At 44.3% G+C, this 16,861-nt stretch overlaps 1 protein-coding gene across 1 annotated transcript in view; it reads left to right on the top strand.

Annotated features, from left to right (window-relative positions):
* The window catches only part of MUSK (muscle associated receptor tyrosine kinase), a 58,706-nt gene that overhangs the window by 18,191 nt on the left and 23,654 nt on the right, over positions 1–16,861 (top strand). The window contains exons 6-9 of the mRNA XM_041400201.1: positions 7,888–8,012; positions 11,905–12,064; positions 13,535–13,541; positions 16,317–16,583. Of these exons, the coding sequence (XP_041256135.1) occupies positions 7,888–8,012; positions 11,905–12,064; positions 13,535–13,541; positions 16,317–16,583 (559 nt within the window). The remainder of the gene's footprint in view (positions 1–7,887; positions 8,013–11,904; positions 12,065–13,534; positions 13,542–16,316; positions 16,584–16,861) is intronic.

Here is a 16,861-nt window from a genome sequence, read left to right on the forward strand (position 1 = left end):
GAGGAGCTGCAGTGAGGTTTCAAACAAGGCACATACGCAAAATTCTTCTTTAAAAGCACTTGAGCCTGCTATTTCCTTTTACAAAAACCTCTTTCCCCTAACAAAGACCTTTGGAAGGCACTTGAAAAATGTATGACCTTCTCACATCACTGCATGAATTGTGATTTTAAGAGAAAAATGCTATGGCAATTAAAATCTTCCTCTCTTCTAAACCATTGGCTAGCTAGAAAGCATGAGCTTCCCACAGAACAATGAAGGGAGTGGAGGATAGAGAATATCCATAGCTATCAGATAAAGGCAACCAGAGCAAACTGAGACAAGCATTCTGAAGCGGCTGGAGCCCCTCATAGACCCTCACAAAAAGAGTATATCAAACAGGGAGTTGAGAATTTGGAGAAAAGGTGGATCTTTGTGGTAGGAGGAGCTAGATGGGTTTTCAACACTAAAAATCAAGCATGTGTGATGAATAAGGTGACCAGGGAACAGGCTCCTTGTTGTCCCTAAACCAAGGAACAGCCTAGCAGCTAGCAGCACTCTAAAGTAGATGAAAGGAAGTACTTTTGACATGACATGCAATTAAATTTATGGCATTGCTGATACCAGCGGTGGAGACCAGATGTCAGGATGATGCAAGAATTATCTCACTTTTGGGTATCCCAGTGATTTCCCAAATTCTTTGCTCAATTCCTTAAAGTGGGAGGGGGAGAGGGAGACTTGTGAGTAGCCGTGATTTCAATACCTGCACACAGACTGGTAGCCTCAGCAGCAGTCATGATGGGTCTTGATCATGAGTGGAACAAGCAAAGGAAATTCTCCTTGACTTCGGGAGGCTGGGAACTTTCCAATTTCAGATTCAGTAGTGAGTAGAGGCAGAGATGAATGCACCTGATATGACTGTACTGTAGACAAGACAGAGCATGGGGAGGTTTGAAAGAGTCTTTCCTTCAAAGAAACCAAACACATATATAAGACCAGTAATGACATGAAAAGAATTTCCTCATTCATTTCCTTGGGACGTAATTTGAACGCATTATCCTCACTTGTCCTTGAATCTAGTGTTTGCTCTGTATATAGAGATGAACACTTGTACAGAACAGGTTTTATATAGTTACACAGGATATAAGCTATCTATTTACATTTTACTCCTGGTTTGCGTATTTGTGGTGTCTCCTTTTAGGATTCCAGAGACATCTACAGCAGTGCAAAGTCTTCCACAGCCGAGAAGTTAGTGGCTGATATGTTTACATGAGTCCTTCTACTAATGCAAATAGTCTTACCACCCATAAATTAGGAGTCCACCCTAAAATAAAGTTAGTTTGAAAAGTTATTGCCTTGCTAAAAAAAATTTTCTTTTATATCAGACACTAGAGCTTTGAATCTGAAGGCATATGATTCAGGATGGAGATGTTGTGCTTTGCTGCACCTTCCTTTCAGACAGATCTTAAATTGCCCCTGGTGCCCATCTCATAGCCTCGGCTCCAAGCTGAGTGTCTGTGTATTGCTGTGGAGTCTAACCTGTGCTGCATGATACTTTGAGGACTATGACAAGACCCAAGTGTCCCAACTAATATATCAGGAGTCAGAAGAACTTGCATCTTGCCATTGTGTACAAAAGGCAGATACTTCAGATGCATTGGAGGCTTATCCTCCTGGGTTACCACAATAACACGGTGAGGATCAGTGGATGATGAAGTACTGCTTGCTTAGAGCTTGCTTAAAGCTCTTCCTCACCTTGCTCTTTTGGGCCCCATACATAATAATGCTGTCCCTTGAGAAATAGTACAGTGATTGTGTGGATTTCTGATAGTGTGTTTGTAGTTTTTTTTTTGTTTTGATAACTTGTATACACATGGTTCTCTAGCAATGAGCATGTTTGTACCTAGATTAAATAAAATAGGTAAGCAATTTGATAGAGATAAATGGAAGAGTCTCATATCAGTTTTGCTGGAGCTGTTTTGCTCCTCTTTGTATTTACTTGGTAGACTTACAAAAAAAGATAAGTGCTGCAACCTAGGTAAGAAATACTTGGAGATCAAAGTGAAACTGACCTTGCAGTTATCTTGGGATTTAATTATTAACTCATCCCCAATTTGGAAGTGCTAAGCCACACTCAGAACCTGCTGCTGCTGCTGCTGCTGCTGCTGCTGCTGCTGCTGCTGCTGCTGCTGCGAGAGGAGTGGTTGACTCCTTGTCTCCTTGTCCTTGCTGAAGAATATGTTTGTTTTCCAAGGTGGGATTCGGTTCTGTCATATCAGCTGCAGAGTCTGTATCTTGCCTGGTCAGCCCTGGCTCTGGGAATGTGACTAGCTGCTGCACACAGTTGCGTGACTGTCTCTGTGACTGCTGATCCATGAGCATGGTTTGTGGCCTGTTATTGGCACTGGTATTTCAAGAATTTTTTTTTTTTTTTAATGCAGATAATGTTAGAAAACACAAATGCTGCAGGTTTCTATGTATTTAAAAATGTATTTGTCAGACCTTCCCTCATCTCTCACGGGTGGGAAGGAAATGGTAGTCCCTCTACTTTTTATCTCTCCTTGACTCGCTGGTTTAGGCTTGTCAGGAAGAGTGAGTGGTTATGAGCTGAATGAATCTGAATGGGAAGTTAGAGAAATGGACTTCTCACTGGCAAAAATCACAGTGGCACAAGTTCATGGTTCTTCAGAGCACCTAGCAACCAAGCAGAAATATTTTTTATATGGCTTAGTAAGCAAAGTCCAAGCCCAGAGACACTTCTACAGACAAGAAGTAATTCTGACCTTCCTGCTTCAGGTACAAAAGGTCTATGGGAACACTGGCAAACACAAACAAAAAATGCTTGCAATTTAGCTAAGTACTTACACATGAATTTTGCACAGTGCAAAGTCTTTGCCAGGATATTTATATCTGGAAACGTTTAAAGACAATATGTGGTTTACCAGTTCCGGCAGCAGTGTAGACACACTGGATCTCAACGCAACACTGGATGCAAAGGAAAATGTGTTGTGCACACAAGATTTGCCTTTACACACTGTGTTCCACAGCTTAGCTGAAAAAAAAATGCATAAGACCTGGTTTCAGTCACCCAAAAGGCCATGTTTGATTGATAAATACAAAGCAGCTGTGGGAGGTGAGGCAGATTGAGATATCAGATCTGGAGGGTGGGCACATGGGGTCTGGCTTGTGTGTGAGGGCAGGCTTTGGCTGCAGTGGGAAGGGAATGTTGCCAGGTGGTTGCCAACACAAATTTAGCTCCTGGTGGCCTTACCTTGCTGTGGACTACTGGGGATACAGATGCTTTACAGTATGTCAGCACTCTGCCAAAAAACTTGTGGATGTGAACACCTGTGGATGCTGACAAGCTAAGTTAATTCACATACATGGGAAAGTGTTGCTCATATTCTCTTAAATACAGGGTTCACCAAAGCAACTGTGGCCTCTGGATAAAAAGCAACCTACCCCACACCCCAAAACTAGTGTTTGACTGGTCCTGGTGCTGCCTTTTTCCCAACTTGGAAATGAAACTTGAGATCATTTTAGTAAGGAGGTAATATAAAGGATCTTTACTTGAAGGCCTTCAGGTGCAGTTATTCTCGGCACTAGCTGGGCTTTGTCCATGAAATGTGTCCCAAAGAATTGTCGTAGGACTTGGTTCCCAGGAGGAACCAAGACAGCAGAGGGACCCTGCACCTCCCAGGGCTTGGAGCTCTGGAAGTACTTTTGTTTTTCTGCCTAGAGAAAGGTCATGAAAAAATACTGGGAAAATCAGCCACTAGTACAATAGGCTACAGAGCTACAAATATATGTGTGAAGAATACAGAGAACCTATTAAAGTAAGAAGGTAAAAATCAAACAGCATCCCTTTGTCCTTTCCCCAAAGGAGCAGCATGGCCCCAGGCCACCTACACAGCTGTCTGGCTGTGACTGGCCACATCCAGTCTTCTTTAGCAAAAAAAACAGGCCTTACCCCGACTGAGGGTAGGCATCTGCCAAGACTGCGGGACCAGACCCCAAACCTGGGAAATGAAACATAGCTCAATCAAAGGCAATGGGGAAAAAAAAGGTCACCTGGAAAGAGTTGGCCATTCAGTGTGGAGGCAGGGGGGAAGGCATGCTGCTTTAATCTTTTTATAGTATAAAAATTTTGCGACTGAATTAAAGCCCTACTGTTTGGACTGGATGATGTTACGTAATTCTCAGAAATGAGAGCAGCTGGCCATGGTACAGATACCTCCTAGCAAGCCCTGCAGTGCACAGAACATCATTTACCAAGGCTGTAAAAAAATACATTTGTTAAGGGGCTTGGGAGTGAAATTTGACGTACTGTCTTGGCTTTTAGCTGTCTGGATTTCATTTACATCTCCTCTGTTTTATTTTCCACTAAAGTAAATAAATAAATAAAGCCGTCTTTGCCCACTTTCCCTAATTGCTTCTCTGGCATGCCTGTGGGTGAATCCAGTGCAGGGAGCCCAGGGGTATTGATGTGAATATTGCTAACCTTGTAATGGTAATGTAGCTAAACAAGCAAAGGCAAAATCCACATTCAGAAGGATGTGGAAAAAGGCAGACAAGTAATGGAAATTGGAAATCACCTGATTGTTGGAAATTTTCACTCTGAGGAAAACTGAGAACAAGAGAAGATCCTGAGCTCACCAAAAAATGTGATTTTTACAAACATTTATCGCTATTTCCTGATCCTTCCTCTTGCCTTTCACCCACCTCTTCCTGCCAACTACACGACCAGCAGATTTGCCATTTCTTACTTGCCTTTGCCTCTTTTCTTCACTTGTGGAACTGCGGAATGGGGGAGGAGAGGGAGGGGGCAGAAAAATCATAATTGTGGGGTCTGTGTTCTGCCATTTAGATATATGATGGATTTTGTTGCTCAAGCAGTTGCCAAAATGGACCCTAGCTCATCCGAGTGTTCTTGCCCTGCTTTGCACAAGTGGATGGTGACACTGGCAGCACTTATGCAACCCTGAATTTCCCACAGCACTCAAGTCTGACAGCAATGCCAGTGTGTTGATCATCTACCCATAGATTATGTGGTTGAGAAATAGGTGATACTATTTTTCTAATACTGTTTCCCAAAGTGATTGAGAGCCCTTTGGAAAATATGTCCCTGGATCAGCCAATCAGCCATGCTCCAAAACCTGTTACGACCAGGAAAATCTGGCCCTTGTCCCAGGAAATGTCTCATTTAAAAATAAAATAATTTAATCCCTCCCGCTCCTGGTTTATTCCAGTAATACCATCTACAACTACATACTTAAGGTACATAGCTAAACTTTAAATAAAATATTTGAAAGCATGCAAATGTAAGTATCTGAAATGTTAAAGAATGAAATCTGTAACTTCAATTTTGAGGGTCATGAAAAATGCACGATAGCACTGGGGATAGAAGGAATTTCAATTCTTCCACACTTTGGAAATCAACTTAGTTCCTTATAGGCCAAATTTTATTTAGCCATACCTCCCTGCAGTAGTTGCCACCTGAAACATGTGAATGTTTAGGAGCTGCTGCTCCCTGTATTTGGTGTTTTAGAATTTTAAGAATGGCCTGATGCTTTACCGTACATATGGTGGCAGACAACTGCTTACCTAGCAGTGTGCTGGGCTACTAAAGCAAGTGCAGTGATCAGTGCTGATGGATGGACCCTGGAAAGAGGAATGCAGCTTTCTGACCTCCCCATAGGCACCATGCCAGGCATTAGTGAGCCAGCCATAGCGCTTGTTGTGGCTTTGCACCTCGCCTTTGCTACTGCCATTTTCAAAGTGTGCCTTCTTTCTTCCTGGCTGAAAGATCCTAGTGGATTTTGGGAGAGCAGCTAGTACAGAGGAGGATATATCAGCTAACTGGGTGGTGGAAATTTGTAACTTTGGTATTAATTTAATTGGGCAGGATCTGAGCAGCAGAGTAAGAGAGCAGCATCAGGTGGGCAAGGGTCCCAGCAGCATACTGGGCAGCACAAGAGAAGCATTAAGGGCCATGTTCCAACCCTGGAAGCTAACGTGCTGGCTTCAGCTGGAGCCATGTGAACATAACTGCTGCCAGAGGACAGGCCCAAAAGTTTAGTATTTCTCCAAATGAAGTATAAAAATAATTATGAGCTTAGCCTGCAAAACTTGGGTCCGAATTCACAACCATCTGGTGTTAATGGCCTGAACTGAAACTTCAGACAAAGGTTTCATTTTACTTATTATTCATGAGAAAAGTTTCTGGCCAGTGACTGCAGCTTTGCTTATTACTTCATACCTGCTGCCTTGCTGAGGGGTAAGGGGGTGCAGAAGCCTGATGCTGCTCTGCTTTGACTTTAGGCAGGTGGCACCGAGCAGAGATAGTGGAATTGCTTGAAGAACACAGAAGAATTAAGAAACTCAATATAATATTTCTCCTCTCACCATTTTCACTTAATTGACATTGAACTTGATCCTCCAAAAAGCCCCTGCCCAAGAGTTTATTGAAAGGCAAAAAGTTTTCCATGCTGAAGTTAACTCCTACTGCTACTTGTCTATGAGCAAAAGCTGTTTTTAGGTTCTTTGTCAAAACAAATCTCAGCTGCATACTGGTTCAGAACTGGGTGGAAGGACTATGTGGAAAGCATATGCTTTTTTCAGTTCAGCTGAAATTTTGCAGACAAAGCATTCCCATCCCAAATAGTGGGGACACTATTAGAACACCTAGATGTTCTAATTCTGAACAGGCCAAACAGAAGATGTTGGCATGGTGAGGTATGTTGATAAACACATAGATAAGAGTGGCAAATAAGATCTCAGGCTTTTCTGACAGCTCCAAGAGAAACTTCCAAGCTTATTAAAGTTTCTGATGGAGATTTTTAGACATTACTGTGTGGTCCAGAAGGTGTTACTAAAGATGAGAAATTTGAGTAAGAAATGGCAGTGCTTTTGAGCCTTCTTCCGTACAGACATTCTGGTGTTTCCATTAAAAATTTTAGGTCAAAACTCAAATGTTCCAGGTGGGAAGTTTCTCTTCTCTGCTTTTCTCTATGTGGTCCAAGTACAGCAGCTTGTTAAGACCATCAGGCTTGTGTTTCTGGATCAAAATAAGATTTCAGCAAAAATACTTCAGTTGTTATTCCTGGCCAAAAGTCCTCCCCCTTCCCCCCCACTGCAATCCCCCCAATCTATCCCCCTCCCCCTCCCCCCCCCAACAACAACAAAGACAGAAGGACGGTGGGTGAAGGGAATACTTATTTTGCTTATCTGCAAAGTGCCCAGTAAAAATATTTCCACAAAAGAAGCAAGAGCCGTAGAAGGGAGAAGCCACTTAAAAAATCTACTTTTCCACTGCAATCTCATCTTCCTAAAGTTTTTGCCAGCCATTCTCTCATACCTTGATGCTTGATGTTAGACACTTTCCCCTCAGGGCAGCTTGCTGTTGCATGGAAAATGCCAGTGTTTGCAGCACTCCATGGCCAGTTCTTAATCACTGCAATCAGACTGAGATGTTTATCTGACCCTTAACCATCACGGCACATGTCCATACTGGCAGTCCTTAATGGTTCAGACAAAGGTCAACCTGGGCTGGGCAGCATGGTAATTTGCTGCTTTTTTTGCTGCAAGCTGTTCCATCTGCATGCTACTGAAGAGTTTCCTCCTGGTTTTCTTGTACATTGCCTCCTCTGAGGCTTGGGACTTGACACAGAAATTTCCAGAGGTAAACTTTTGGTTTGTAAGGTGCAGAATGTAACCACACTAAATATTTTTTTTTCTCCTCCTCATCTGTCTCCCAAGAATGTCACTCACTGGGAAGCCTCTTCTATGCTGTACTTTTATTCATGGAGCTGTGACTTACATCAAGACCCACTGGGGAGGGAGTACCCCCATGTTGACACCAGCCTCAGCTTTACATTGTCATTCAACTAGCACCTTTGTCCTCTCTTACAGTGTTTGCCAGAATCCTGAAGGCTCCCGAATCTCAAAACATCACCTTCGGGTCCATGGTGACATTGCGGTGCACGGCAACTGGCCTTCCAGTCCCTACTGTCACCTGGCTGGAAAATGGGAAAGCTGTAAGTGCCTCTTTTTCATGCTTTTGGCCCTGGAAGACTGCTATCATCTGGAAGGGCTGGTAGTCGGCACCTGTGGTTTCTACTCCTTCCTAACTTAGCACCTTGTTTTTCAAACTGATTGAGTCCAGCTCATCTCTCTGCTGCATTTTTCTCTGGAAAAATATTGTCCCCCTTATCCAGGGTGTTGTATGACTTCATTTGTTAGGATCTGAAAAACCCAAGATAAACTGTGCTTTTCACCCTTCCAACCATCCTCCAAGACAGAATTTCTAGGACTTCATTGTGTATTTCTGCAGCTATCTTTCCTTTACTTTTTTAATAGTGTGGTAACAACAATGAGGCAAAAATGCATATTTTACAAAGTACCATAAACCACAGAGTTAGATAGAGCAAACTCTTTTGAGGTCAAATACCTGTGCAACCACATTATGCACAGCATATTTGAAGAAGATAATAGATCTGAAATTTTCTAGGCTGACATAGGTGATGTGAAATATGTCATGAATTTATCCCTGGGCAGAAGCATGTTCTTAAGAAAGGCACACCCAGTGGCAGGCACCAAGGGATGCAAATCTACTGTGTCTCATAGGAAATATTCTGTGGTCTAATAATCCTGACCGCTTAATATGGGTGCTTGCTTTCAATTTGCCTGGCTTTCATGCCTGTGTGTAGGCTGTTGCAATGCCTTCATTTCTGTGAAGAGAGAACCTGCTTGATGCCTAGTATTGCCTGTGTGGGAGTGAGTACGGAACCACAGCGATGGCAGCACTGCAGCCCAAGCCTGACATAGCTTCCCTGTAGTCTTCATGTGTTTAAGGTGACCATGTTTTATACTCTCTTTGATATTTTGACAGCTTTTTAAAGGATGTGAGCCCCAGGGCATGATTCTGTGGAGGCAGGTAGAGTGTCTGCTGAGTGCAGGCTGGCAATTTGCCTCTGCTCTTTCTCATGGACCTCCTGTCAGCCCTGAGTCCTTCTGAGCCCAGGCTGATCCTGACCATTCCTGTGGACTTTCTGGTCCAGAGGACCAATAAATCACTTGGCTCTTACTTGAGGGGGCTATCACCATCCTGGTTTGTACCTCTTCTCTCCACACATTAAAACACAATATTAAGACCCCATGGCTACTCTACAGGCTGTATGGCCTTCCTTGCCTCCTCTATATCTTATGGTGTCCTCCAGTCTGATTAGGGTTAATTTTCTATATTTCTTCACTGTTGCTAGGCAGAGCAGAAAAGGGATGAGATCAGTCTCTGCTGAGACCCATGGGTGCTTGGTGGTTTCTGACAATATTTAGTTTGAGACAACTGCAGGTGTTTATTTAAGACTTCTTCCCCCCTGGGAATGAAACCTTTTGCAGGAGTCTGAGGTACCCGGAAAGACCAATATATTTCCAGAGCACAGACCTGTGCTCTGATGAGATTCCAATGAGTGGGTCCCACAGAGGGCTGAGGTACACGAGATGATGCTCAGCCCCTGCCTGGGCCACTTCCTGACTGGTCATATCCGCTCTGCCCCATTCCTGTCTGAAAGGCATAGCCCAGTCCCAGGATGGTAGTGCTCCTGATTGTCTCACTTCAAATATGGCAAGGAAACCTTAATGAAAGCCTGTCTCTGGGAGAGTCAGCAGGAAGCCAGTGGATGGGACACAGTGAATTTGAGGGTTGTTTCACAGCAAGGATGAGTCATTTGAAGACGAAGCATGCCTGTGGCATTATGGTTTCTGAACACCAACCTGTAATTGTCCCGGGGTTCAAAGAACAGTAGTCTGCTGAGCTTACTGAGTTTCCCTGGAAGAGGAGGATGGAAACTCCTCTGTGCTGCAGCTGCCTGGCCTATTTAGAAACACAATTCCTTTTTCTCCTGCTATGCATCATAGGCTATCATGGACCTTATAATGTAGTTTTCCACATATCCAGGAATAAATGAGCCAGGTTTGAAGGTATGAAGGGGTCTCTAATTTCCTGGTAGATGAGGTGATGTTTTAAAGGCTAAAAAGAGAACTCCTGGAAAAAAAATCTCAGGAAATGTGTTTGAAAAGGCAAGGGAATCAATTAACACAAGGGCACATCTTGAAGTTTGCAGTAAAGGAAACAGCAGATGGCCAATGTGGAAGTTCTAGGCACCACTGCCTGTGATTTTCCACTGTGTCTGGTGCATACTGCTTGTACTGCTTGCAGTTACTTGAGCAACCACTTCCTCCTGCATTCCTCCAAGCTGGAAGGAACAATCCCAGTTATCTGTGCTCAGCAAGCACAGTCCAGTGCTGCCATATGTGGTACACCTGAGGCCTGAGGAGCCAGCAGGGAGAGAAGACCGGATTAGCACAAGCCACTCATGGCAAGCAGCCACCTATCCCACCACAATGCTGGAAGGCAGGAGTGGCCTATAGGAAATACCTCCTTCCCACTGAGAAGGTCCCTGCGCCATTTCAGTGCTGAGTGGTTTCTGGAGAGAAAAGGATTCTAAAACTAAGTTTGACCAGCTCTGTAACAAAAGACATATCTGTGAAAAAATATCCCCTGGGGTCCCACCCTCTTGAACTGATTGCATGTTATAAGGCCAAATATGAGGCCTGGTCCCTTCATTTGCACAGTGGCTGACATACCTGGTGCAGTACTTACAAATTGTGCTGGTCTGATTATTCAGTGATTTCTTCCCATGAACATTCTCTTACCACAAGTCCAAGCTGACTCTGAGAGAGTCAAAACGAATATATTCTTTTCAGCATTTTCTTTTCACAGAGAATCCAATGTCCTTACAAGACATGTTACAACACTGATGAGTTCCTTCTTGCTTTTGCAATTATTGCTCTCAATACCCATGGGTATTTCATTTCACTGAAAGGTCTCATTGAAAACACATTTTTACTGACCTGCAGGGACGTCAAATTGATATTTCTGTCTTAGTTATAGGGGTAGGTAGGATGCTTTGCTGGGGCAAATCCAGGGTGACAATCTGCAATTATGACCTTAGAGTCAGGTCATACCTAGGGGGTCCACAGGCAACATACCTCACTTAAATTATGATTGATGCTTCTTATCAGTATGAAGGTTAGAACAGGCTATGCTCTCCTTCCTACTGCCTTTGCAAGATAGAGTCTGCATGTACCAGGCTCTCCCACTTTAATGAATGCTATGTTGGCAGGAAAAATTTGATGGTAAACCAAGGCCAACTGGCCAAAATCAGCAGGCTTCAAGCTCATTTAACTGCGAATTACTGATCTGGGAAAAAAGCTGGCAAAAATCATCATATTTTCATCCCCTTCCATAATTCTAGTTGCAAGATAAGAAAATCTACCAGATATCTGCTGAAGTATTGGAGCCAGATCACTTTCTATACTCATGACTGCTTCGAGAGTATTGCAGTGGTTATACTATATCTGCTGAAGTATTGGAGCCAGATCACTTTCTATACTCATGACTGCTTCGAGAGTATTGCAGTGGTTATACTAATCCAGAATCAATGACTTCCAAACTACTTTCTTTTCTTCCTCTGTGTTGTGGATGTTCACAAAGGAACATCATGTGCTGTTCCTTCCTAAGATATGAAGAGGCAAAAAATCTACAAGAAGCCCTGCACTAATTAGCCAGCTCAATTACATAAACGAAACTGTGACTATGACCCTCTTGAACTGAAACCTAATTGCAAAAGTACTGCTAAAGTGTGAAATAGGAGAGATCTTTTAACATTTATTTCTGTGTATGAAATCAGTGGCTATGAAAGTGCCAAAGCAACACCAGAAGCTTTAGGTCTCTGCCACTTTTGTCTCCTTGCCACATCTTCCTCTGCTAATTTAAATGGTTGGGACACTGTCTCGTAGATTTTTCCTTGGTTTGGCTGTTTGTGTCTTTGTTGGAAATATTGCTGAACTGGGCTTTCACTCTTTTAGGTTTCTGTGGGGTCGATAGCAGAAAGTGTCAAGGACAGAGTGGTTGATTCCAGACTGCAAGTGTATGTCACCCGACCTGGCCTGTTCACTTGTCTTGCCACAAACAAGCACAGCAAAACTTTTGGAGCCGCAAAAGCAGCAGCAACCATCAGCATTTCAGGTATGCAGGGAAAGAAGAGGCCATTTTTTTTTTTGCCTTTCCTGCTGGGGAAGAGGAAAGGGGTGTGGAATACTGTGGTGGAAGAGGGGAAGCCTTGGAGAGCTGATAATGTGTGGGGGCCTAAATTTGAGTACAAGTACATCCTCCACCAGGCTATTTCCTCATATACTCTTACACTTCGGAGACGGGCATAGCTGTCATTTCCTGAATGTTTGATGCTGTCTTGTACTTTGTGTCCCAGAAGCACACTTGGTAAGTTCATCCATGTGGAGGAAGTTGTGGCCATGACCCAGTGTTGGTATCATCTAACAGCAAAGTGAAAATAGCTTCAAGCAGTTCAGCTTCACAAGGGGCTGGCATCCAGAAAGCAGGGTGGTTGCTGTCAGAGTAGTACCCTGCCTTGCCTAAAGTTATCTCTTCCCTCAGAGACGTCTCCCAAATGAGAAAATGAATTTCCAAAGTGGAGAAATTCCTCTGTCAGCTGACTAACAGCATTTGTCATACAGAGAAAAAGGTGGTAGCTTGTCCCATCCCTCTTTGGACATGCAAGGGAATTTAGTTAGAGGAAAGAGGAATCACAATGGACATGGGATGGTAGCCCTGATTCTGCTTTTAATGAGGCAGGTACTTGTTTATCTTTCTGTACCTTAGCTTCTGCTTTCTTGAGAAAATAATCATGCCTTTTCTTACACTGGGCATTGAAACCTACCAGTAATCTCTGCTCCATAATGTACTCAGCACTTGGTGCTTTTAGCTCTGCTTTCTGCTTTTAGCCCAGGCAAGTGTGTGTCCTACAAATGCAGTGGGGTGGACAGGTGCTTGGGGCTGGTGGAAGTTTACTCCTCCAGGCTGCACCGCTCAGCAGGAGGAGAACCGCCTCCCCAGACCCCCCAAGGACTCTGCCTTGGCCTTGCCCCAGCTCATAGGGCACCAAGGGCAGAGGTACCCTGGCCCTTGGCTGGTGCCCAGTGCTTCCTACCTGTGCTGGCACTGCCCAGCTCCCTGAGGCATGGCAAGCCAGGGCCACTGCTGTGTGCCAGTGCTGCATCTCCAGCCCTGGCTTCTCCTACTTGTCACAGCAGCTGCCTGAAGTAATGGATATCCATGTGACTTAAACAAAGAATGTTACCTGCTGGTTACATGGGACCCAAAGGATCAGGATAAAAGTGTGGATTTATGGTGCAAGAGTCCACTTCAGCTAGCACTGCCATGAATAATCCACTTCCTCCTCCTCATTCTTTCTCACTTTACAATGTTTGGTGTTGGCCAACTTTTCTTCCCCACAAGAAGATGCAAACAAAGAATATAGACGCATTTTTTTCGTACACCTTACAGTTGTCAGACACTTTTCCTAGCATGAAAATCTTGACTTATGCATCTCAGAGGGAGCAATGGAGTGTCACTTATGTCTTTTCCATTTCTTCTTTTTCTTGGTTCATCACAATTTCTGGATCTGGTGCCTCTTCTCAGAATGGAGGTAAGAATGACTTTCTGTGGTTTTGTCGAGGCTCTTTCTGGGCCAGGGAGAAGAAGAATGATGAACCAAGGGGGTTTGGTTAATTTGGCTGAAATGAAGGGGTAGGGCTTCTGCATTCCAACTGCGCAGATGAGGTTCACCCATAGGGATCACTGAGCTCCTTTACAGAGGCATAACTGGAGACTAAGCTTGGATGGTTAACAATGGTTTTGTGTCAAGCCAGCAGTAAGGGTGTTTGAAATATGGTAGTGGGGAGAATATTCTGAAGGAACTTCTATTTGGTTACAGATCCACAGTTTCCCTTGACCTTATAAATTTTCATGGCAAAGCTTAAACACAAGGTAAACTCCTACCTGTTCACAGTTATTAAATGTAATTTGGTTTGGTGCTCACCAGATTAGGACAAGAGAAGATTATATTTATTCCAAGCAGAGTTATGGATGAATAAAGCCACTTACATGTGATAAGAAATGAACTTCTGCTCAGTAATTTTTGCAGGACTGAACAATTTAGCTGGCTTTTTGTCTTTAGAATCCTTCCATGTTTCTACATGCTGCACTGGCTGATCAGTCTGGAAGGAAAATGAGAATGTTAGCCTGGGAGATGGGCTGGGAGCTTCTGGCCACCACAGAAAACAGCAAGTGGGAAAGCCTGAGCAAATGCTTTTTCCACTTTGCTGACACAGACTCCCTGCAAAGGCTATTGCCTCCTTCACAAGAGCTTGCAATATTGATTCAGAAAGTTTGTAAGTGATTAAGTGACCACATAATGATGATGGCAGACTTAGCCTTACACCTGCACCCATGCAGGTATGACAGGCATGGGGACACAGACCAAGTGTCCCGTAGGTGTTCTTAGCATTTTCTGCATGATGCTTCCTTTCTGTGACAAACCACTGTGAGAAACATGTTGTTGCTACTTTTCCATTGCAACTTGGTCTGTTTCTCCTTACATATTTAGAAAAGCAAGGAAACATAATGTTAGCACTGTTAGCTCTTCTCGGTCTGCCACTGCAGACCCCTGAAGTCAGCAGCATAGCTGCCCCATGCACACTTGTCCCCTGGTTTTGCCCCTGGGGCACAAGAAGGTTGCAATTTTCAGATTAAGCACAATGGGACCCATCAGGGAAATGTAAATAACATGACCCCTGCAATGTCAAGAGCAGCTCTAGCAGGGTGCTGGGATCATTGCATTGCTTTGGGGAAACCTGCTGCGTGCTGGGGAGATGTCATGGGCTGTGAGACTAGTGCAGTGTGCTGGCGGACTCCTGTGGCACACGGAAGTGTGTCCACGGAGCCTGGGATGATGCAGTGTCAGAGCATCACTGCCATTTTGGTAAACCTCCAGTGTTGGTGCCTTCCTGTATTTTTTATCCAATGTAACGCAGAAAAAAATTAAAGAAAAAATTCATATAGAGCCCAAAATAGAGCAGCTAAAATAGGGTCAGGGATTGTCATCTGCAGAAAACAGCATCTGAAGAACAGAAACGTGAGCATCCTCTGTAATTCCTTGTCCACATACCTCCAGCTTTCTGAAAAAAAAAAAAAAAAACCAGCAAGAAGCCCCAGAGCTAACAATGGGTGATTATTTGGACGGGGGGAAAGAAATAAAAGGCAAAGATACAAATAGCTCTGCTGACTGCTCCAAATGGTTGGCATGCTGTGAATTGAACTCTCTGACCCCAGTTACACTGACCGAATGGCAGTGGGGACAGCTGCACCCAGCCCTCCTCTCTGCCCTGATTTGGCCATGTCCCACACACGGGAGTCTGTTTTCACAGCTTTGCCTCCCATACCCTGGGCACTGCATCCCACGGGCTGCCTAGGCAGAGGGCACCTCCTCATCTGCAGACCTTGCTGCTGTCGGGTGACCGTGGGAGCTACTGGAAGCACGGCTGACCTGTGCATTCCCCTCACCCTGCTGCTTACTTTTGATGGCCATGGGGAGGAAGAGGGGAAGAGAGGGGGAAGAGATCTCCTTCTAGATGCAAATAACATGGGAAAGATAAATAAATGGCCCTCAAAGAAGATGATCCTACTGTGATTTTTACTGCTTCTGAATTAGCTCTGTTTTCATGCCATGTGAAAGGACTTAGCAAAATGGGAGATGTGGTGAAGAGAGAAAATGCACCTTGCAGAGAAATACTGGGAAGGAAAACACAGAGATTTGTGCCTTCCTCATCTCTGAGTCCCCCAGCTAAAGGTGTGGAAGAGGGCCAGGGTCAGGAGTGGTGCAGGAGCTGTGGAAGGGCAGGCAGGAGCTTTTTCTGACCTTATGAAAAATTCCCTGGCACATGATGTGTTGAACTTACCTGGCTCCTGCTCATCAAGTCTATCTTAAATTAAGCTGTAACTCTTGTTAGACAGCAGAGCAAAAAATCCTGAGTTATTACAGGACTGCAAGCAAGCAGCATGTCTGTCCCTACTGCAGGGAAGCAGGAAAGTAAAATATTTTCCCATTAGAGCCCAGGGACAGGGTGAGGGGCCATGCTAAGTCATGGTTTGTGTGATTGCTCAGTCTTCAGTCAACTTATATCTTTAACAACACTTTGTCAGAGCCTCATCCCTGGAGCTCATTTGGGCTGGCACCAGGGTACCCTGCAGAATTTCCATTCTTGCATTATATTAGCTGGTTTTAGTGGTATAAACATCTACCACCTTCTCTGCCCTCTACTAGCCTTACACATGCCACTTTATTCAGAAACAGGGCCATTGTGCTCATGCAGCTGTTTATATCTGTGAGCTTACTGTGCTTGTGTGCTCTTGTCCTCAACAGCAAGCTGTACAAGGGTGATGCAGGCTACTGCAGCACATACAGAGGTGAGGTGTGTAGTGCTATCTTAGCGAAGAATGCTCTTGTTTTCTTCAACTCCTCGTATGCTGACCCAGAGGAGACCCAAGAGCTGCTTGTGCACACTGCCTGGACTGAACTGAAAATGGTGAGTTCATTCTGCCAACCGGCTGCTGAGTCTCTGCTGTGTAACTACATCTTCCAGGAGTGCAATCCCTCGGGAGCTGGGCCAGCTCCAAAACCAGTGTGCAGGTAAATGGAGAAAAACATGCTCATATTTCACTTTCATTTCGTGGGGATGTGTATGCAGCAGGGGAGTGGTGAGGGCCTGTCCAGGCTTGCTTGCAGTAGCAAGTGAAGCTGAGTGAAGCTGAGCCCTCTAGGTTTGCACAGGTTTTCCCTTTGCTCTCTCCTCTGTACCCACAGACTGATTCAGCTCTCACTGTGCTCATTGCTAAGGTGTGGTCTGAATTTGAAGTACAGACCTCTACATTATATCAGGTGTTTGGAGGACTGTGTTGGAAAGAAGT

The sequence above is a fragment of the Onychostruthus taczanowskii genome, unplaced genomic scaffold (genome assembly GCF_017590055.1).
Source record: "Onychostruthus taczanowskii isolate IOZ18803 unplaced genomic scaffold, ASM1759005v1 scaffold174, whole genome shotgun sequence".
Classification (NCBI taxonomy): domain Eukaryota; kingdom Metazoa; phylum Chordata; class Aves; order Passeriformes; family Passeridae; genus Onychostruthus; species Onychostruthus taczanowskii.